Source organism: Bos indicus x Bos taurus, chromosome X (genome assembly GCF_003369695.1).
Source record: "Bos indicus x Bos taurus breed Angus x Brahman F1 hybrid chromosome X, Bos_hybrid_MaternalHap_v2.0, whole genome shotgun sequence".
Taxonomy (NCBI): domain Eukaryota; kingdom Metazoa; phylum Chordata; class Mammalia; order Artiodactyla; family Bovidae; genus Bos; species Bos indicus x Bos taurus.
Window position 1 is genome coordinate 63,931,116 of NC_040105.1, and position 23,437 is coordinate 63,954,552.

The 23,437-nt window shown below is 42.2% G+C and overlaps 1 protein-coding gene across 1 annotated transcript; it reads left to right on the plus strand.

Moving 5' to 3' along the window:
- Positions 1-1,661: 1,661 nt before the first annotated feature.
- DGAT2L6 (diacylglycerol O-acyltransferase 2 like 6) lies at positions 1,662-23,299 on the plus strand. Its single transcript, XM_027535395.1, is given in 8 exon segments — positions 1,662-1,752; positions 16,514-16,624; positions 17,152-17,222; positions 17,592-17,643; positions 17,646-17,795; positions 19,207-19,381; positions 21,641-21,852; positions 22,292-23,299. Coding segments are annotated over 8 exon segments (1,017 nt in total). The 3' UTR covers positions 22,447-23,299.
- The last annotated feature ends 138 nt before the right edge of the window (positions 23,300-23,437 follow it).

Below are 23,437 nucleotides of genomic sequence, written 5' to 3' on the forward strand. Positions count from 1 at the left end.
TTGTACCTCGCTCCCTCCTCCCCTACAAATTCTGAGCAGATGTGCTCTAACACATCTCACTCTGTATGTGGCCAAGTATTAATAGCCCCAAGAGGCAGCTTGAGAACCTCAGCTAGACAGAGAGGGAAAAAAAATGAGAAAGAGGAAGGGAGTATAGAGGGTACACTGGGGTACATGGCCATAGAGAGTACATTGGGAAAGGCAGTGCATCCCACAGTGCATCAGAGACATTCCCTAAGCCCAACCCTGAAGACTGATATTAGTCAGTCTAAGCAAGAACCCCAAACCAGAGTGGGATATGGGGAAGGAGACACAGTTCCACCAACCTTTCTGGACAAGGCTAAGGAATTAACATTTCCCTGCACTAGTAGGACACTTGATACTATCTTTGTATTTGGTATTCCTAGCAACCTTTTCTATTACATTCAAAGATATTTTTGAGAGCCTACATTCAAAGCCTCCTGTTGAGAATTACTGGCCTTTTCCAGTAGGACACTTATCACAAATTCAAGTGTATAGACAGTTTCATGATTTTTTAATATGTTTCCTCCACTAGACTGTGAGTTCAATAAAGGCAGGAATGATGCCCATCTTCTTCCACACTGAATCCTCAACACATAGAACAGTACCTGGCAAACAATAATCACTTAAGTTACCAAAAGATGATCCACAGGTCTGGGATCTAGAGATAATCTTTAATTCTGCAAAGGCTAGTGCACAGAACTAACCCCTTTAGCCTTAAACATAATAGATATTTAATAGACATTAATTTAATGAGAAGAATAATAACAGGAAACATAATAGTACTTACCGTGTGCCAGGCCCTGTGCCAAGAGCTTTACATTCACTCACTCAATCCTCAGAACAACCTGATGAAGTAGGTACTATTATTATCCCCATTTTACAGGTGGGGAAACTGAAGCACAGAGGTTCGCCAACTTGTAAGTGGAAGAGCTGAGACCTGAACGCCAACAATCTGGCTCTAAAGTCCATGCCCTTAACTGCTGGGTTGCCTTCCAACAACAGAGAGATGGTGTGATTCCCCCTAGTGTCCTGGGAGGAACTTGGTGGAACCTGGACTGGAAGCCAGGTCTGCACTCTGTGCAGTGTTTCTCCCACTGATCACTGGTACAGAGATGTACCACTGATCACTGGGAACAGAAGCACAAGGAGGAATCTGAGAAGCCTAGATATTCACTCAGAAAAAGGCTCTAGTCAACTAGGTAGCTCTCAGCAGAAGCCAGGCAGTGTCAAAGAGCATCCACCAGGGCAGAAGCAAGTGTGATCACCAGATGCTTTTCCTTAAGCAGGGGAAAGTAGCAGACTCCTTTTCAGAGATCCCGTTTGAGGCCTAAGCCATTCCCTTTTCCTGCACTAATTTATCAGGGACCCCCTCCCACACACACAGAGCTAGAACCACCCCAAGGCAAGGCAATTGAGTACCCGTGGGGAAAGGATGCATGACAGGGAGATGAATGTGTGTGTAGGATGTTGGGGTGGGGCAGAGAACAGGGAAGACTGGAGAAAAGGTTAGGTCAAGACTAAAACCTCCAGCAGATAAAAGGACTCAGTAATGAGATTAAAGCAAAGCACCTATAATCAGCTCAGCTTTAGAGGCACTGGCCTTCTGTTTGGGCTTCTTGCCACAACAGAACAGCACTATGGCCATGGCCTTCCTCTCCCAGCTGAATCTTCAGGAAATCCTCCAGACCCTCTCTGTTTTGCAGTGGATGCCAGTCTACGTTTTTTTAGGTGAGTGAACCCCAGGGCCTGGAGACCACAGAGAACAGATGAAGAAAGAGAGCAGGAATCTCCAGATGATTGGGAGGGTTCTAAAGAGATCATTCGGTCGGTCCCCTCTCTCTGGGAAGGACTGTGCCCCTCCACTCAGAGAGATGGCTATTGTTGAGTTCACTAGATCTCTCTCCTCCCAACTGAGGAACACAAAGGCCAGGAGTGAAGCTACAGTTGTTCTGGTTTAAAGTCCACCCCGGCCTTCTCTCAGGACTGCCCCTCTGTGAACTAGCTGAAAAGAGTCTTATTTGGGGACAGGGGCAGAATTGGTACTGGGCAGAGGTAAGGTGATTTTCTTTATTATGATGAGAGAATTATGGAAAAGCTGGGGGCTGCCTGAGTGACTCATTAGATGGAATTTTGAGAAAGGGCCAGTTCTTCAACGGACTCAAAAAATCACAGTCATCAGTGCTGGGCAAATGGGCTGAGAATTCCAAGTTTTTCCCAGTCAGAAACCAGGTCTTTGTGGGCAGCCGATTATAGGGCCGAGTTTGGAAACTGGACATGGAGAAATTTCATCCTGAAGGATGGGACAGGATAGGAGGCTGCCCAGTCCAATCTGTAGGAGGATATATGTCCCGTAGAGCAGAGGTTCTTAGAGACCTAGAGACACTAGTGCCTTCCAGGTCACACTAGTGGTAAAGAACCCTCCTGCCAATGCAGGATAGTTAAGAGACAAGGGTTCGATCCCTGGGTCAGGAAGATTCCCTGGAGAAGGAAATGGCAACCACTCCAGTATTCTTGCCTGGAGAATCCCATGGACAGAGGAACCTGGCAGGCTGAAGTCCACGGGGTCACAAAGAGCTGGACACGGCTGAAGCGACTTAGCATGCACGTAGACCTAGAATGAGACGGGGAGGGACAATGTTGAATTTTCACTAACTTCATATTGAATAGATGAATGTAGGCAGTAAACCACAGTTTGTCAGTAACAGACATCACAGAGATTTAAATTTCACATGCCGGTTGTTGCAGGCATCTCAAAAGTTCATTTATGCTTGTTACCACTTCCGAATCCCAATAGTTATTGGAACTACCATTAGGTGTGGTTGTCTACTGCATAAATCAAGAATTCATGTTACTGTACCACATTTTTTTCAATATTTTGATAACTGTGTTTTACTATGATGAGTTTCCTTTGTGAGTCTGTGTATTTTGTTTTGTGCGTTTAAAAATAATATTCAGAAACGTGATCTATAGGCTTCACCAGACTAACAAAAGAGTCCATGGCCACCCAAAGATGAAAACTTAGTGAGCCTTATAGAAATCTAATCATGCTAAGCCCTTAGCCTATCAATAACTTGACTCTAGTTGCATTAAGAGAAGGAAGTGATTTTTCTATAAATTTATTTGTTTTTAATGTTTCATTTTTTATTGTTGCTGTCCTTTGCATCTATGTTTAACTTCCTCAAAAAGACCCCTTAACAAGTTCCAGCCCTTAGTTAGGAAAGTGGGGGTCACCAGAATGTCCTAAGAGACTTGACATCGTGGTGGCATCTGTCATTTCAAATCTGGACCCCAGAAAGAGTAGGCAAGATGGGCAGAGAGAGCAAGGAAAAGAGGTTCAGAGAAGAGCTGTATGAGCTGAGCCTTTTAGGTGTGGGGTCAGTCCCACCCTGGGAAACCTCTGTATGGTATTCGAACACAAGTGCCTAGATTGTTCTGGCTCTTCTGGAGAGAGCTTCTCAATATAATGTTCTCATTTTTCTCCCAGAAAATCATATTTCTTGAGTATTTTTTCTCTTTCTTCCTTTTCCCCTCTCAAAGGACATGAACTAGAATAAAGGGTATGTTCAGCACTGAATATATAAAGATCCAGACGATAAGGACTAGCCTCCTGGTAACACCCCCTCCTCCAATCTCACCAGCTTCCAGCCATCCTAGAAGAGCTATGACACCTATGTGTCTTGAGTGGAAAACTCTCTGTCCCACTTCAGATGAGTGGAATACTATTTGTCCTTTTGTGATTCCCTTCTTTCACTTAACACAATGTTTTCAAGATTCATCCATGTTGTGACAGAATTTCCTCCCTTTTTAAGGCTGAATAATATTGTATTATATATATATACCATTTTTTGTTTATTCATTATCCATTAATGGACTCTGGTTTTTTCTACCTCCTGCTGCTGCTGCTAAGTCACTTCAGTCGTGTCTGACTGTGTGCGACCCCATAGATGGCAGCCCACCAGGCTTCCCCGTCCCTGGGATTCTCTAGGCAAGAACACTGGAGTGGGTTGCCATTTCCTTCTCCAGTGCAAGTGGAGTGAAAGTGAAGTTGCTCAGTCGTGTCCGACTCTAGCGACCCCATGGACTGCAGCCCAACAGGCTCCTCTGTCCATGGGATTTTCCAGGCAAGAGTATTGGCTATTGTGAATAATGCTCTATGAACATGAGTGTTCAAATATCTCCTTGAGAGCCTGCTTTCAATTCTTTTGGCTATATACCAAGAAGTAGAATTGTTGGGTTATATGGTAATTCCATTTTTAAAATTGTTGTGCAATTGTCATACTGTTTTCCATAGCAGCTACGTCATTTTACATTTTTACCGACAGTGTACATGAGTTTCAATTTTTCCACATCCTCACCAACACTACTTTATTGTCTGTTTTTTTAGTAGCCATCTTAATGAAATGAGATGATATCTCATTGTGGTTTTGATTTGTATTTCCATAATGACTAGTGAACTTCAGCATTTTTCGTGTACTGATTGGCCATTTGTCTTGACTTCTTTTAGATTGATTATCATTCCACTTGCCTTGTGTTAGTTTAGTTGCTATACATCCTGTTTCCCTTCTTCTAGTGATCATGCTAGAAATTACAACACAAATCCTGGATCTTGGAGGTTATCAAGGTAGCTAAAACATGTAACAGTGTATGATACCCACAGAGATGCCTAAGACAGTCAAATCTGTCCAACAGTTACAGAGCAATTACAAAGTATAAGATTTTGGCTGTTCTTGTGACACTACAAGAATGAGTCCAGTATAGGCTCCTTCTGTTAACAAAGAGAAAATAATCATTCATTCCACCATTCTACCATTCCAGGTGTCAGTGCTGAACACATAAGTGAATCATTACATTGTAAGATTGACTGTGTTAAGTGCAATGAACAGACACAGTGAAGCCACTAGAAAATATTACACAAGGTTAACAGGATCAGGGAAGGCAGGAAAGAGCAGCAATGTGACGCAGTGAACAGGACATAGGTTCTGCAGTTTGTCAAACTTGGTTAACAACTAGCTGTGTGAATTTAGACAGGTACTGTAACCCTTCTAAGCCTCCATATCCCCATCCTCTCAAGCCTGGTTCACAATAAACCCTCCATACAAAAAAGTGTCTTTCCTTCCTCCCTCCCTTCTTCCTTCCTAATTCCCTTCTGTCTTCTCTTTCTCACTCTTTCCTTCATTCTTTCTGTCTTGCTCAGAGTCGTTCTGAGCATTTCTCCTCCTTCCTGAATGATGGTCAGAATCATGACTGATTACTGAGCACTACTGGAAGTGGGCTGGGGGCAGAAGTAGGGAAAAGAGAAAAGGCAGAGGGACAAGAAGGAGGAAACAAGTGAGAAGAGAGGAATGGAAAGATGGTTTGGGGGAATGCAAATGTTCATGACCTTTGGAACTCAGCAATGCTCCTGAGAGCCTCTTTGAGGCCCAGCTTCCAGTTAAAGGATGGCTCTCCATCTGTCTCTCTTTTTCTGGGCTTGTATCACCAGCTATCTAAACTATTGCAATATCCTCTTTCCTGGTCCTCTACTCTCCAACCTCTCCAATATATTCCACTGCTTACATCCAGAAGAGTCTTTCAAATGCGTCTTTGATTATAGCCCTCTACTGCTCAAAAATAGTCACTGATTTTCCCTTGCCTACTTGATGAAGTAAAAATGTGTCATCCGGGGCATTTGAGGACCTCCTCCACTCTCTGGTTTTAACTCTGTGCCAGCTCATCCCCCTACTTGAAGCTTGTATTCCAGGTATCTTATTCACAGAACAAATGGGAAGGATACTTACCCCCCACTCCTTTACTCTTGCTCTGTTTCCTCCACTTAAAAAATTTCCTGATCACCCTTCCTGGACTATCTATGGACAATCCCTTCTTTGAGATATTGCTCAAGTCATACCTTCTCTGCAACCCTTTCCTGGTAACCTGAGACTACATTGTCTTTGAAAATCTCTGCACTTTGTAAAAATTGGTTGAGTAGCAGCCTTTACACCCTTTGTCTCCTCTACCCAATAGGCTTCATGAAAACAGGAGTCATGCCTTGTCAGTATTATATTTCTTGCAAGACCAGGCTTGACACAGTTGATTCTTCCACATTTCTTCTCCTCAGTAAAGACCTCTCCTCAGTAAAACAAGTCTACCTCTTGTTCTTTTCTCCCTCTCCTGGAAATCCTTTTTTTCATGGGCTTGCCTCCTTTCTCTGGTTGCTGATACTACAAAAAATAGAACATAGTCTTGGGAGTCAAACAGACCAAGTCTGCCATTTACTTATTATGTGACCTTGTGCAAGTAAGTCATTCACCCTCCACCACTGTAGAACACAGCTCCCAAGACCACTCTGACAATCAAAGAAAACCCTCAACAGGTGTTCACTTTATTTTGGGGGGTTATAGGAATTGACATTACTTGGAGCCCAACTACTCCACCTCATAAGACATTTTTTAATGTTTTTATGTGTTTATTGGTCATTTTAAAATGTATTTATTTTTAATGGAAGGATAATTGCTTTATAATGTTGTATTGGTTTCTGCCATATATCATTTTTTTTCTCTAATTTTATTTTATTTTTAAACTTTACATAATTGTATTAGTTTTGCCAAATATCAAAATGAATCCGCCACAGGTATACATGTGTTCCCCATCCCGAACTCTCCTCCCTCCTCCCTCCCCATACCATCCCTCTGGGCCGTCCCAGTGCACCAGCCCCAAGCATCCAGCATCATGCATCGAACCTGGACTGGCAACTCGTTTCCTACATGATATTTTACATGTTTCATTGCCATTCTCCCAAATCTTCCCACCCTCTCCCTCTCCCACAGAGTCCATAAGACTGTTCTATACATCAGTGTCTCTTTTGCTGTCTTGTACACCGGGTTATTGTTACCATCTTTCTAAATTCCATATATATGCGTTAGTATATGATCAGCAGAAGAGTGACTACCACTTCTGAGACAGGCACCCTAGACTCTGATTTCATTGCACCTTCAAGAAGAATAATGAGTAACCAGATCCTAGAAAATGAGGCAAATAGAAATTTTGATACCTTCCCAGCATTTAAACAGGCCCTTTCAAGGCATCACTCCCTACTACCTCTTCTTCACTCCCCTGCATCCACTCAACTGCCAAACCCCGAAAATTCTGCCTCCATAGTATCTTTCAAATTGATTTCAGAAATAGTAGCCTATTTCAGGTTCTCACTATCTCTCATCTAAGACACTGCAGCTCTTAGCTGACCTCCCTCCCTCAGTTTCTCCTGCTCCCACAGTCATTTCAAACAATCTTTCTGATGCACAAATATGATCATGCTCTTCCTCTGATGAGAATCTGGGTTCTCATTCCCTTAAGCATCAGACCTGAGCTCCTCTGCTTCTTTCCCAGCATCATCTGCTACTCCATGGTTTCCCATACTCCCTGTACTTTTGCAAGTTATGATGTTACTCACAGACCCTGAACTCTTCCATATCTAGGCCTTTGTTGTAGCTCTTCCTTGCTTGTGGAAGGCCCTTTTGCCACTAATCCATCTGTCAAAATCCTACTTTTCCTCCAAGATTCAATTTAAGTCTCACCTTCTGCAAGAAACCTTTCTAGGCTGCCCATAAACCTTTCTAGGTTGTAGTAAAGAATGGTTCCCATATAATGACATTTGAACCCTGATTGTATCATTCTCACCCTCTGGGATATATCCATTATTTATGGTATCAATCTTCCCCTCTAGACTATGAGTTTCTGGAAGGCAGGAAGTTTATTTTTATGTTTTAATATGACTTAAAATTAAGTATATTTAAAGTGCTTAAAATAGTTTTTGGTTCTTAAAGACTCAACAAATGCTACCTATTTTTTCTCCCAAATCATGGATTGAAGATACATGACCTCTCTGAGCCTCAGTTTCTTCATATGTAAAATGGAGATAATAAAATTATCTACTTCTCAGGGTCGTGAGAGTATTAAATGAAATAATGCACATTAGGTGCTGAACAGAGTGCTTGTTGACAATAAATGCTCCATACAAGGCATCAGTGACCATACCCACATTATTTTCATCACTTCCATATTTTTCATCCTCCAGCACAGGGATTTCACATGATGTGTGCTCAGTCTATGTGTGTTGAATCAAGTTATCTTTTTCACTCCTGTTGGTTCTTATACAGATCCAGTATAGTAATTGTAAAGCCACAGAAATTCATCTTTGACAAACCAGTCATGTTCTTGGATTTCTGAAGGCTTTGAGCCAACTGATTAAGAATCTTAGTTTTCATTTTATTCTGGAAATGACAGGCTTGCATAACCTTACACACTCATGCACACCCTGGAACATCAGAAGCTCCTTTCCTAATTTAGAACAAGGGCTCTGGTGGTTTCTCTCCCAGTTAACATTCACTTGCTACTAGGAGAATGTTGAAACCAAACTTCTGTGCACTTCAATTGAATGTTACAAATATATTTCTTGTGAGTCATCTCCCTGTGCTTGGCACGTTGCTAAAGGCTGTTTTCAAGAAGCTTACTGTGTAGTAGGCAGAGGGCCTACTGTGTGGTAAGTTGCTAACCACACAAACAGCAAATGAAACCAGGAACAGCATCACCAAAGGCATGGACATGTGAAATTGCATGGTGGGTTGAGGGAATGGAGAGTAGACTAAGGTGGTTGAACCTCGGTTTCCCATTCTTCAGTCATTTGCATCCCACCTTCTGGTTCTTTCCACAGCTAAGTACCACCTATACTATTATTACTTAACATTTTCCCCAAACTGACTCACTCCTATAACCTAAATTAATATATTTTAATAGGAAACTTTATACCACTACCATGAACTCACTTTGATTCAGTACATATTAAAATAACTTTCCATCTATGAACCACTTCAGATCACCCCATGTCCCTACAGTGGTTGGGGACCACATGCTAGATCATATGGGGTATGAGTGCTGGTGCTGAGAGATGAGGCTAGGAAGGTGAGTGGGGCCGGTCCATGGAGGGCCTTAAATGCCTGACTAACATGTTCAGACTTTATCCTGTTAGCAGTAGGACAGTACTGAAGGTTTCATAGGAGGCAGACAACTCTACAACTGTGCTTAGTTAAAAATAAATCTGGCAGCAGCATGGAAAACAGAGTAGGGGGAAGAGATCAGCAGGCAAGAATAGACAAAAGACTGCAGTCTAGACCAGAGGAGATCAAGTTCTGGACCATGGCAGTAGCAATGGAGACAGAGGCAGAAGGATGAATGGGAGAGATTTTCTCTTTTTTTTTGAAAAGGGAGAGAAGTTGAAGATATCTCCAAAATGTTGAAACTGACGTTTATCCTGAGGCCTGAAATATGAATAAGAACTAGCCAGGCAAAAAGCTGAGGGAAGAGTCTTCCAGGCAAAAGGGACAACATGCACAGAAGCCAGAGGCTGGAGAACAGAATAGGTAGAAGAAATCTACAGTAGAACAGTATGGTGGCATGCAGAGTGCAAGGGGGTGGCCAGGCGCTCCATCACGGAGGACCTTCAGAACCAAGGTTACAAGACTGGACTTGATCCTAAGAGTCACCAGAAGCCATGTGAGTTATTGAATTCTTAAATTACCACCAACCCCATCAGTTCTCATATTTATCATCACTTTTGATCCATTACGTAATCACTGAGCCACAGAAATGTCTCTTTGACAAGCCAGCCATGCTCTTGGTTATATGCTGTAGAAGGACAGAGCTCTGCATTTAGCCTTCTGGTTGCATCATGACTCAAATGGACGCAGGGAACCTATTAGAAGACATTGGCAGTTGGCTTAGAAAGAGAGAGTGGTAACTTGGACCGGTGGTAGCATGGAGGTATGGAACAGAATAATTTGAAAGACGTTTGAAGGACAGAACTGACAGAAATTAATACTTGACTAAAGGAAAGCAATGATTCGAGCTCAGTAGTTAAGAGTACAGTCTCCTGGTCTTAGTGTTGAGATGGAGGCCTTTGGGAGAGCTCAGTCTCTGGAGGAAGAGTGTGAGTTCTCAACTCTGGCTCACCCACCAGCTAGCTGTGTGACCTTAAGTAGTTATTGAACCTCTCTGAACCTTGGTCCTTCGTCCACAAAATGAGAATGCTTATTGTCCTAATGGGGTCTTTATGAAGATTAAATAAAATACGCATGTACAATACTTAGTTTTACACGATGAGTATACAATAAATGTTGCTATTACTATATGGGAAAGTTAGTAAGAAAGGTGAATCAGAGATGATTTGAAGAAAGGACCCACTTAGATTCATACTGGTATCATCTTTAACCAAAGCTAGTAATCATTAGTAACTTGAGGCTCTACATGTTTATCTTTTTAAAGTCACAACCAAGGTAAAGTCACAACCAAGGTAAAAGGGTCAATTCACCAAGAAGACATAACTATCCCAAATGTCTACATACCTAACAATGAAGCTTCAAAGTGAAAAATTCTGAAACTGAGAAAATAAATAAACAAGTTAACAATTACATTTGATGACTTCTTTGAAAACTACAAACAACCAAAACTCACCCAAAATGAAATAGGTAACCTACAACTACTAATTAAATTAAATTTTAATTTTGGAGCGTTGTAAACTTCCGAACCAGAAATCTGCAGACCCAGATGGTTTCAGCGGCATATTCTTCCAAACATTTTAAAGATGATATATCACAAATTCTACATCATCTTTTCCAGAAAATAGAAGAGGGAGGAACACTTAATGACTCATTTATGAGGCCAGACCCTGATGCCAAAACCAGACAAAACAATACAAAAAAGAAAACTACAGACCAATATCCCTCATGAATATAGATGCAAAAATCCTCAACAAACTACTAGCAAATCAAATCCAGCAATATATTACAAAGAGTAATATACCATGACCAAGTAGGCTTTATTCCAGGACTGTACATGTAAATATTTGAAAAACATATTAACCATATTAACCACCTAAGGGAGAAAAATACACAATTATATCAATTGTTGTAGAAAAAGCACTTGAAAAAAAACTTTTTCTTAATAAAATTTGCTATCTTGGATTTAAGCAAAAAAGAAAGAGAAGGCACTTGACAAACTTTAATCCATGACAAAATCTCTCAGCAAACTAGGAATAGAAGGCAACTTTCTCAACTTGATAAAGAGCATCTATATTAAAAAAAAAAAAAAAAAAACCTGCAGCTACTTAATGGTGAAAAACTGAAAGCTTTCTCCCTAAGATGGGGAGCAAAGCAAGGATGTCCACACTCACCATTTGTATTCAACATCATACTAAAAGTCCTAGCAATAAAGCAAGAAGAAAAAGAAAGAAAAGCATACAGATTGAAAAGTAAGAAATAAACTGTACTAATTAACAGATGACATGATCATCTGTGCAGAAAATCCCATTAGATTACATATTTCTAAATCTATTTTAAAAATATACTAAAAAATATCCCTCTAAGAACTAACAAATGAGGTTAACAAAGTCCTAACAAATGAGGTTAACAAAGTCCCAGGTCACAAGATCTCACATAAAAGTCAACCACGTTTCTATATACTAGCAGAGAATGATTGAAAATAAAAATTTAAAAACAATACCATTTAAATGCCTCCAAAAATAAAATACTTATGAATATATTTAATAAAACCTGTATAGCATCTGTAGGCTGAAAACTATAACATGGTAATAAAATTAAAGACCTAAATGGAGACATATTGTGTTCATGGATTGGAAAACTCAAATATGTCTGCTGCTGCTGCTAAGTCACTTCAGTTGTGTCCGACTCTGTGCGACCCCATAGACGGCAGCCCACCAGGCTGCCCCGTCCCTGGGATTCTCCAGGCAAGAACACTGGAGTGGGTTGCCATTTCCTTCTCCAATGCATGAAAATGAAAAGTGAAAGTGAAGTCGCTCAGTCATGTCTGACCCTCAGCGACCCCATGGACTGGAGCCTTCCAGGCTTCTCCGTCCATGGGATTTTCCAGGCAAGAGTACTGGAGTGGGGTGCCACTGCCTTCTCCGTCAAAGATGTCAGTTCTTCCCAAAACTGATCTATAAATGTAACACAGCTCAAATAAAAATTCCAACAGACTGCATTTGATAACATTTTTTCCTAAATACTAAATATCCCAAATTTTATAATGGCACTGTGACTGCCTTAATTTTTATAAAATACACAGTTACTTAGGAGCAAAGCATTGTAATCTCTGCAATGGACTATAAATACAAACATATATTTATATTTAGGAATAAGTCAAATGCAAAATGTTAACAAAAAAGAGATCTAGGTGAAGCTTATATGGGATTTTATTAAAATATTCTTGCAAATTTTCTTTTTAAGTCTTTTTCAAAATAAAAAGTTTAATTTGAAAAGCCTCATCAGGTGTTTTTATAAACATCGACAAGATGATTGTAAAATTTATATAGAAAAACAAACTACAATATCTAAAACCATTTTGAAAAAAGAATAGAGGATCACACTATCTGGTTTTTAGACTTAGTGGAAAACTATAGTAATCAAGACAGTGATGTATTTGTGAAGAGATAAGCACATGGATCAATGGAACAGAATAGAGTCCAGACAGCCCTGCACAAATATGGCCAATTGATATTTGACAAACAAGCAAAAGCAATTCAACGGAGGAAGGATAGTATTTTCAACAAACAATGTTGGGACAATTGGTTATCCATATGTAGTAAATGGATCTTGACCAAAACCTCACACTTTATTATAATATGAACTCAAAATGGATCACAGATCCAAACAGTAAAACATAAAACTTGTAGTAAAAACGTAAGAGAAAACCTTCATGACCTGAGGTTAACTAAAGAGTTCTTAGATTTAATATCAAAAGCACAATCTGTAAAAGAAAAAAAAAATGATAAATTGGACTTCATCAAAATTAAAAGTTTTTGCTCTAAGAAAGACTCTGTTAAGAGAATAAAAAAATAAACACAGGGAATTTCCTGGCATTCCAGTGCTTAGGACTCTGTGCTTCACTGAGGGCTTGAGTTCAATCCCTGGTCTGGGAACTAAGATACCACAAGCCTTGTTGTGTGGCCAAAAAAAAAAAATTTTTTTTAAGATAAACACAAACTGGAGAAAATGTTTGCAAATCACATATCTGATAAGAGACTTGTATCCAAATAAAAGAAATTATATCCAGATTGTATAAAGAAACTCACACACAAAAAAACAAACAACCCAGTTTAAAAATGAGCCAAATGTTTTAATAGATATTGCACCAAAAAGGATATACAAAAGACAGGTGAACACATAAAAAACTGTTAAGCATGATTAGGTATAAGGGAAATGAAATAAAAATGATGATGAGATACCATGCTACATATCTATTAGAATGGTTTAGCCATCTTCAGTACAAACTAAATTAAGAGCCTGCCTTATGTGAAATTCCTCCTTGATAATCCACTCCAAAACTACTCACTTGAACATGGACAAGATGTTGGAAGCATCTCTTTGTGTCAAGGCCATAATGTCTAAGATAGCGCCACACATACACATGCACAAATGTGTCCTTTATTTTTGCCTCAGACACCCTTGCTTTCTTTCACGGAACTCCTTGTTTCACAAAGTCAAACCCTTCCATGTTTGGCCTGTGTTTCTCCTATCTCTTTAAATCTCCCTTTTGTCACCATAAGTGACACCGATGATACTCAAACAGGTTGGGTCTGGCAAGATTGCCCTCAAAGGACACTTCTGGTCCTCTGAGGTGCCACATCTGCAGTTCTAACAGATTTCACAAGGGGAGTGATGTTTATTGAGATATGACTCTCAGTTCAGTTCAGTAGCTCAGTCATGTCTAACTCTTTGCGACCCCACAGACTGCAGTATGCCAGGCTTCCCTGTCCATCACCAACTCCCAGAGTTTACTCAAACTCATGTCCATTGAGTCTGTGATGCCATCCAACCATCTCATCCTCTGTCGTCCCCTTCTCCTCTTGCCTTCAATCTTTCCCAGCATCAGGGTCTTTTCAAATGAGTCAGTTCTTCACATCAGGTGGCCAAAGGATTGGAGTTTCAGCTTCAGCATCAGTCCTTCCAATTGATTTCCTTGAGGATGGACTGGTTGGAACTCCTTGCAGTCCAAGGAACTCTCAAGAGTCTTCTCCAACACCACAATTCAAAAGCATCAATTCTTCAGTGCTCAGCTTTCTTTATAGTCCAACTCTCACATCCATACATGACTACTGGAAAAACCAGAGCTTTGACTAGACAGACCTATGTTGGCAAAGTAATGTCTCTGCTTTTTAATATGCTGTCTAGGTTGCTCATAACTTTTCTTCCAAGGAGCAAGAGTCTTTTAATTTCATGGCTGCAGTCACCATCTGCAATGATTTTGGAGCCCCCAAAATAAAGTCTGTCACTGTTTCCACTGTTTCCCCATCTATTTGCCATTAAGTGATGGGACTGGATTCCATGATCTTAGTTTTCTGAATGTTGAGTTTTAAGCCAACTTTTTCACTCTCCTCTTTCACTTTCATCGAGGCTCTTTAGGTCTTCGCTTTCTGCCATAAGTGTGGTGTCATCTGCATATCTAAGGTTATTGATATTTCTCCTGGCAATCTTGATTCCAGCTTGTGCTTCATCCAGCCCAGCATTTCTCATGATGTACTCTGCATATAAGTTAAATAAGCAGGGTGACAATATACAGCCTTGACCTACTCCTTTTCCTATTTGGAACCAGTCTGTTGTTCCATGTCCAGTTCTAACTCTTGCTTCCTGACCTGCATACAGATTTCTCAGGAGGCAGGTCAGGTAGTCTGGTATTCCCATCTCTTTCAGAATTTTCCACAGTTCATTGTGATCTACACAGTCAAACGCTTTGGCATAGTCAATCAAGCAGAAGTAGATGTTTTTCTAGAACTCTCTTGCTTTTTTGATGATCCAACGGATGTTGGCAATTTGATCTCTGGTTCCTCTGCCTTTTCTAAATCCAGCTTGAACATCTGGAAGTTCATGGTTCACATATTGCTGAAGCCTGGCTTGGAGAATTTTGAGCATGACTTTACTAGTGTGTGAGATGAGTGCAATTGTGTGATAGTTTGAGCATTCTTTGGCATTGCCTTTCTTTGGGATGGGAATGAAAACTCCAGTCCTGTTCCAGTCCTGTGGCCACTGCTGAGTTTTCCAAATTTGCTGGCATATTGAGTGCAACACTTTCACAGCATCATCTTTTAGAATTTGAAATAGCTCAACTGGAATAGACCAGTTCAGTAAACTACTTTTAGGACTGATGGATTACTGAAAATCATTAGATATAAGGCATGAAATTAACCCATCTATACTTTCAAAATAACATTGGATTTAAACAACACAAATGCTGACTAAACACTAATCATTTAAGTTTACCTAATATTGAAAAGAGAAAACATTTCCTCATCTTTCAGTCAATCTATAGATATTTGTTGAATACTTACTGCATGCAAAGCACTCTTCTAATTGCTGGTGATACAAACTAAGTTTATTAGAAGTAAGATATAAAAGAAATTATATACCTAGGCTCCCTTTAATTAATAAAGATTCATATTTACTTTTACCTGAGTTTTCTTCTGAGGCTTACCCAACAAATTTACTCTCATCTTTTATTAGAGTCAGAGGTAGCAGGATGTTTTTCCATGGCAAGCTTCCCATAAAATTCCTCCCCCTACTATTTCTTATTTAATTAGCATGCTTACAACAGTCATCTCAGCCAGATCTTTTTTTTTTGAAATGTCCATTCCATCTTTTTCCTGTTATTTCCATCAGAGTCCAAGATGCAACAGACATATCTGCTGTTTGGTAACTCTTGAGTTTCTTTCCCTTCTCCGAAACTTTTTATCTACTGTGATATGGTTATCTGGTCAACAAAGTCATTCTTTTAGCTGAAATTTTTAAAATTCACAATATGGGTACGAGCCCTTCTGTCTCATGGATGCAGATTTTAAAATGGAATTCAACTCCCACAGCTGTAAGATGTATCACATTCACATTTCACAGTCTGCTGTGACCCTTTGCTAACAGAGGTGATTTTTCCCCCTTCTGAACTTTTGACCCATTTTGAATGGGATGGAATTGAACACAGAAAAGCTGTTTCTAATATGTATTTTCCTCTCAGCATCAAACAGCCTGTACAGTGCAGGCAGCCCTCTCCCCTGGCATGTGCTGACAGAGCAGTTTGACAAAGGAAGGAGGGTTGAGGACTTCCTGAGGTCTCAGAATGGGGATGTCAGCCATTGGCACAAGATACTGTTCCTTTCAGTTGCCAAGCAGTGCTGTCCTTTGACCCCAGGTGAGGACCTACTCTGAGAATGCCATGGTTCTGCCATTTTCTCAGTTAAGATCGCAGCCATCAAGGGGGCCCAGATTCAGGGACTCAGCGGTCATCTTGGACCACAGCAGCGCTAAGAGGGAGATGGGGGGTTGGGGGGATGAGGGAAGAACAGTCTCACACTGGCCTTGACCTGCTTCCTCACTACAGAGCAGAGACTGGGATAATGAGATGTGTATTAAACTTGAAGGGAACTAAAGGGCATGAACCCCTTGTGTCCCCTCAGGAGCTATTCCTATTATCGTTATACCCTACTTTCTGGTGTTCACTAAGTTCTGGATGGTGTCTGTGCTCGCCTTAGCCTGGCTCGCCTATGACTGGAACACCCACAGTCAAGGTAAGAAACAGGGGAAGAGCAGTGATCCCTGTCTGTGCCAAGGAGGGAACCACAGGGATGGAGTGAGGGTGGAAGGGAAGAGTGAGAGAGGCAGGGGGAGAAGAGGTGAGGAGAGGAAAGAAGGGGAAAGGGAAAGGAGGGCAAGGAGTGGAAGTTAGGGAGAGAGGAGGAAGGGCAAAGGAGAGAGGGAAGAGAAGAGAGACAGGGGTGCAAAGCTCAGCAGGAACAGAGGGCTCGGCCAGGCTGCCCAGGAAGAATTAAGAGGCTGATTTCTGAGTGGGTGCTCCCAGCCTCATGCTATTTCTCTCTCACCTTTCTGGTGGCTCCAGAAGAGCAGGGGCTGCCTGTGTCTTCTTGGGGATTGGATTCAGGGATAGACCTTATAGCTCTATGCCCAAGAAACATGGAAATGTGAAAAGGAGCCCCCTCCTGTGACCCGAGGACATTAGGAAGATCCCTCCACCTCCAGAAGAAGTAGAGGGATTGGCAAGATCTCAACCACTCTTCCCTTCCCTCTGTACTTGCAGGTGGTAGACGTTCAGCTTGGGTACGAAACTGGACAATCTGGAAATATTTCCAAAATTACTTCCCAATAAAGGTAACGACCCTTCCTCTGAAGGGCCTCAGTCCCTGTTGCCCAGATTCTTCCCTCCCCACTCAGCCCCATATTTTCAAAGGCTTTTGTGGCCAACAGTGGAGGTCAAAGCCCAGAGGCATAATATAGAGTATGGTCCCAAGATGGATGGGCAAGTGGGGAAATGAATGAATAGCACCTTGCTTCACAGTGGCAAACTCAGGTCAGCCTCACCGAGCATCATAACCCCTTGCAATTCTATGAGAGTGACAATATCCCAGTGAATAGGGATTAGGGGCTCCTCAAGGGAAACACAGGCTACCTGCTGGCCTCTGAGTCCACATGTCCTCTCTTCCTTCTATCTACTGCTCTGACTCAATCTCCCACTAACAGCTGGTGAAGACTCATGACCTCTCTCCCAGACACAACTATATCATTGCCAGCCACCCCATGGCGTACTCCCTTATGGTACCTTCATCAACTTTGCCACTGAGACCACTGGCTTTGCTCGGATTTTCCCAGGCATCACTCCTTATGTAGCGACCTTGGAAGGGATCTTCTGGATCCCAATTGTGCGAGAATATGTGATGTCAATGGGTGAGTATAAGAGATCATTCCATTCTCTGACCTACCTGGGGGCTCCAACTTTAATAAGCCTTGACAGTCAGTCCAGTACTCACTCCCTGCTGGAAGAACACTTAGTAGAAAATGAGTCCCGAGCACACTGGGCCAGTGACAGGAATATGTGGCCGAGCCTCAGGTTTAATCTGGGAGGCAGGGTTTGATTAGGTAGGAGGGTAAGTTATAGGCATTCATAAGAGTTGCCAAAAATCCTTTCAGAGGAGGAAGCAGAAGCCTGGGGTTCAGGATCAAAGCCAAAGTGGAAAGGAAAAGGCAAAAGTCAAATATCAAAACCAAATGTAGGGAAAATCAGGCATGAATGGAACAGCTCAGATATACTTTGCCAGACTGTTTCGGCGATGTCAATTGGCTTATTTGGGGCAGTCATTTATGTAGCAGGTCTCATCCAGGAGCAACTCAAAGACATTTTTGAGACTTTCATACTAGCTGGTACTCTCCTGGCCCATGACCTTCATTTCCTGATCCCTTCAAATTTGTATAAGATATCAAGGGATAAAAGGATAGGCATCAATCAGAATCCAGGGCAACTTCCCCATGCCAGGCTTCAAGCCAGGGTACTGTGCCAAATGTCCTTCTCTCTGGGTGAATATCCATCCTCTGGACACCAGAAAACAACAGAAGCCAAACATTAAAAGGTAAGATACATTTATATTTGGAGGGGCCAAGCAGGACCACTGGAGTCCCAGGGGATAATTCTGCTCACCTCTCAGGTTGGCATGAATCTGGATCTTAAAGACTGTGGCCTGGAGCCAATGTCTGCCATCCCAGGAGAGAACAGAAAGTAAGCACAGGGCAGAGATGGGAAGCAGAGGTGAGGAAAGACTCTGTGACTGTTGTTGAGCAACAGGATGTCATCCTCATTCCATGGTTCATCTTCATGCCAGTTTGGCTTGGACGGGATCCTGGGTCTGCCTACTCTCTAGAAACCCCAGGGAATGGCTTACTTTTACCAGGTTACTCTAAGGAGGAAGCAGTTTGGTGGTGGCCATTCCTGATTACCATCAGGAAAGAGAACTCTAGAGTCTCAAGTGACATCAGCCTGGCAAGAGTGGGAGACCACTGTGGTTCCCGGGGTAGAGAAGAAAGGATGGGCTTACAAGCTATAGAGCTAAGAGAAAGCAGGCAGAAGAACTCAATGTAGCTCCCACTGAAGTAGCACAGAGCCCCAAGGCAAGCAGCTGGCCCTAAGGACCGACCTCAGGCTAGGACTAACCCAAGATGTGGAGGGCAGGTTAAAGACAGAAGATTGGAAACAATCACAGTCAGGAGACAGAAGAACTGTTTTGAGCAGGAAGAGCCCCAAGGAACACCTTACCCCCTCCTCAAGCACCATATCTGTATGTCATTTGCCTCTTTGGTTTTGCAGGTGTGTGCCCAGTGAGTGAGTTGGCCTTGAAGTATTTGCTGACCCAGAAAGGCTCAGGCAATGCTGTGGTTATTATGGTGGGTGGAGGTGCTGAAGCCCTCTTGTGCCACCCAGGAGCCACTACTGTCCTCCTTAAACAGCGTAAAGGTTTTGTGAAGGTGGCACTGGAGACAGGGTGGGTCCCCAAGTTCTAGTGCCCTATCGTCAGGGCATCCTAGGTACTCTGTAGCACCTCTCCAAAATGGTGCCTTCTCTTGGAAATGTGTTAGAAGGGGCTCCCTCTTCACCTTCATTGCTTCTTTCTACTCCCTTACACTGTGCCTTAAGGGTGTTTGAGCCTCCAGACACATTATGATGGGTTCTGTTAAAACTTGAAGTTGGAGAAAGAACAGTAAAAGACCTTTATCTTCTGCACATTACCTGGTAGGCTGGGGGTCTGGAGAAGTGGGACTTTAGACTATATCTCCCCATGCACCGTAAGGCCCAGAGAAACTACCCAGGGCAAGGAAGGCACTAGACTTGATGCTGTGGGGTTTGCAAAGATGCAGAAGACATGGATATAGCCTCCAAACAGAGCATAATCTGGTTTGAAAAGTAGAAGGCAGTTATTGAACAGCTATTGTGTGTCAGGCATAGTACTAAGCATTGAGGATGTAAAAATAAATAAGACTTGGTCCTTGCCTTAAAGGTCTCATGGTCCAATGGAAAACAGACATAGTCATGTATAATTACATAATATATCCAGAAGTCAACCCCTTACCATCTCAACTATCACCCCCTGGTTTTCCACCCCATCGTCTCTCCCCTAGATTATTGCAAGTCTCCTAAGAGCTCTCCCTGCTTCTATTCTTGCCTCCCTCACATTCCAGAGTCTGTTCTCAACTGTGGCCAGCATGATCCTATCCACCATGAGTCAGATGAGATCATGTCACTACTCCAAGTGCTCCCATGGCTCCCATTTCACTCTGAGCAAAACCAAAGTCTTTAAAGGGCCTGCAAGACCCTAAATGTTCTGGTCCTTAGCCACATCTTTGATCTGTTCACCCACTGCCACCCCCCTTGCTCCCTCCGTTAGAGCTGTTCCTTGCTCTTCCTCAAACAAGCCACATGCTCCTCCCTTAGGGTCTTTGCCCTAGCTGTTTCCCCTGTCTGGGACATTATTCCTCCAAATAGATGTTTGGCTCATTCTTTTACCTCCTTCAGGTCTTTGCTCAAATGTCTATTCTCAATAAGGTCTATCTAGATCATGCTGCTCTGTTTTTTCCCATTGTACGTATTATCTTCTCATATGTCATCAGTTTTATTTCTTCACATATATGGCTTTTTATTTGTTCATTATTATTATTTATTGTCTGTCTTCCCTTAACAAAAGATAAGTTCCATGATGACAGAGATTATTTTTTTAATCCACTGTGTTCACTTATGTATCCCGAGGGCTTGAAAACAGCACTGGCACACAGAAGGAACTCAATAAATATTTATTGAATGAAAAATGTGTGATGATGGACATGTACAAAGCACTATGAGAGCACCAACTGATGGAAAGCCTTTCACCCAAAGTAGAAGTTTCATAAGTGGGTGACATCTGAATTGTGAATTGAAATATTAGTAGGAGTTGCCAGTCCAACCAAAGGGGAGAAAGAACTCAGGTATTCAGCAAGGGCCTATGACAATATGTCAGGCACTATGCCAGGCCCTAGGAGTTTAGAGATGAATAAGACATTTTCAAATGGCTTGCTGTCTACTGGGAGTCAGCCAGGAAGGAGTACAGAGTTGGGGTAGTGTTAGTATAGGAAAGAAGCAAGCACTAGATGCAGGGGTTGGGGGTGGGAGAAGTTGGAGGCAGTCAAAGAACTGAAGGTGACTCAAGGGGATGAAACTGGAGCTGAGTAGTGAAGGGTGAAATAGAGTAAGCCACGTGAAGACAGGCGGAAGGCATTTTTGGCAGAGGGAGTGGGACGTACAAAGACGCATAGATGAGTGTGAACTTAGCACACTTAGTATGGCTAAGCGGACTGTGACAAAGGGCTGGGGAGAGAAGAAGCTAGCCAGGTAGGCAAGGCTGGAGCATGTAGGCCACGCTAAGTGCCTGGTACAAAGTGAGGAGTTCTGGGAAGAGTTTTCAAGAGAGGAGTGACGTGTCCAGACACACAGTTTAGGAAGATCTTCTGGATGTGTACAATTTAGGCAATTAGATTTCCTGAGATTAGTGATTCATTTCCTCCCATCACAGGACAAAGTGCAGCAACTCCACTCAAAATGTTCAGTTGGAGGGATGTGGAGCATAGCAAGGATAATACACAAGGCTGGAGATGCTTGGGTGCTTGGACTCTTGTCCCATAATGGGGCCATTGTAAAGCTTTCCTACCTTGGAGAGGGTTTCACTGTGGGGAGCTTCCTGGAAGAACTCACACTTCTGCCTGTCTCTTTGCAGAGCATACCTTGTCCCTTCCTATTCCTTTGGACAGAATGAAGTTCACAATCAAGAGACCTTCCCTGAGGGCACGTGGAAAAGGTTCTTCCAAAAAGCCCTCCAGGACACATTGAAAAAACTCCTGAGACTAAGTGTCTGTACCTTCCATGGACGGGGCCTCACTCGAGGATCCTGGGGATTCCTGCCTTTCAATCATCCCATTACCACAGTTGGTAAGCTTTCCAGCATCTTTGGACCACCCTGGTCCTTGATGCCCCCCATCCAGCCCTCAAGTCCCAGGGGGCCTGGCACACAGCTGGAATGGGCAATGGGAATTTCGGTGGTTGTGGTTGAGGGTAGGGCAGGGAGGACAACTACGCAGATAAGAGTTGTGGCCATTCACAGAAGAGACAGAGTTCAGCTGCTGCCATGAGGGCATCAGTATTCACACACGTGCCTTCAGCACTCTCCTAAGTTTACTCTCATTCTCTTAAGCATGCATGAGATTAGGTATTTGGAGAACATGGGACAGGGTGGGGTTGGAGCAGGGAGAAAGAATAAAGGAGGTAGAGGGGACCAAGATACCGAGTTTCAGTATGTGACTTCCTCTGAGAGATGCTAATTTGAGTTGAGGGGGAAGGTTTGATGCTTGTCTCTTCTCCTGCCCCACAGTTGGGGAGCCCCTGCCAATTCCCAGGATAAAGAAGCCAAACGAGGAGACAGTGGACAAGTACCATGCACTCTACATCAATGCCCTCCAGAAGCTGTTTGATGAGCACAAAGTTCAGTATGGTCTGTCTGAGACCCAGGAGCTGACAATCATCTAACAAGAGTTGGATTTCCCCATTATTAAACTCCCAAAGCATTGAGGGATCCAAGCAGGGCCACAAGGAAAGGAGAATCTGGGAAGAGGGGAGGAACTCGGGGTTGAATGATGAGGCCAGCCAAGCCAAAAAGTACTTAATAAGTCAGTCTGAGGAAGGAACCAGAGTTATGGGGAAGACTGGGCAACAACCCAGTTTAGCAAGCAGTCTCTTGTGAGTACACAGAGTCTTGTGAGTCTCTGTGTGTGCCAGTTATTTTGGCTTCCTAATTCCAACCAACTCTGATCAGAGGAATAAGAAGCCAAAGAATACCATGTCCTTCCTCCTGAGCCTTGATAACACCACACCATCACTGTTTAGGTTGAGGCTTAGAAGCATTTTTTTATTTAAGATTTTAATTTTTATTTTCATTAATTAAAAACCATCTCATTTACATCAATAAATACTTTTTCCCATCACTGTCAATCTTGTTTCCTATTTTTATGTTTGGCTATTTTGTATTTGTCTATGAATTTTAAACACATACATATACATTTATATGCCAATAGTTTTGTCATTGTTTTAATTAAAATAAGGATGATGGGATCATATGAAGCATACTTTTCTGAAACTTGCATTTGTCCTCCATGATATTTTGTGGCAATCCACGGAGAAACCTTCTTAAGAACAGGGATGCTTTGTTTCCTTTTAGGCCCTTTCCTTACAATTTAGGGGCTACCACAAGGTAAACCGGTGACCTGAGCTGTGATTTCCTAATCCAAGCAGGCATGATTCCCTCAGCTGTGATACAGTTCTACACTGGCAAAAAGTTTATTAAAAACTATACCATTTCTTGAACTTCCCTGGGAGTCCAGTGGTTAAGACTCCATACATCCAATGCAGGGGGCATGGGTTCAATCCCTGGTTAAGGAACTAAGATCCTATGTGCTGTGCCACTTGGTAAAAAAATAACAAAAATAAATTTTAAAATTAGGAAACAGTGGAAACAGTGTCA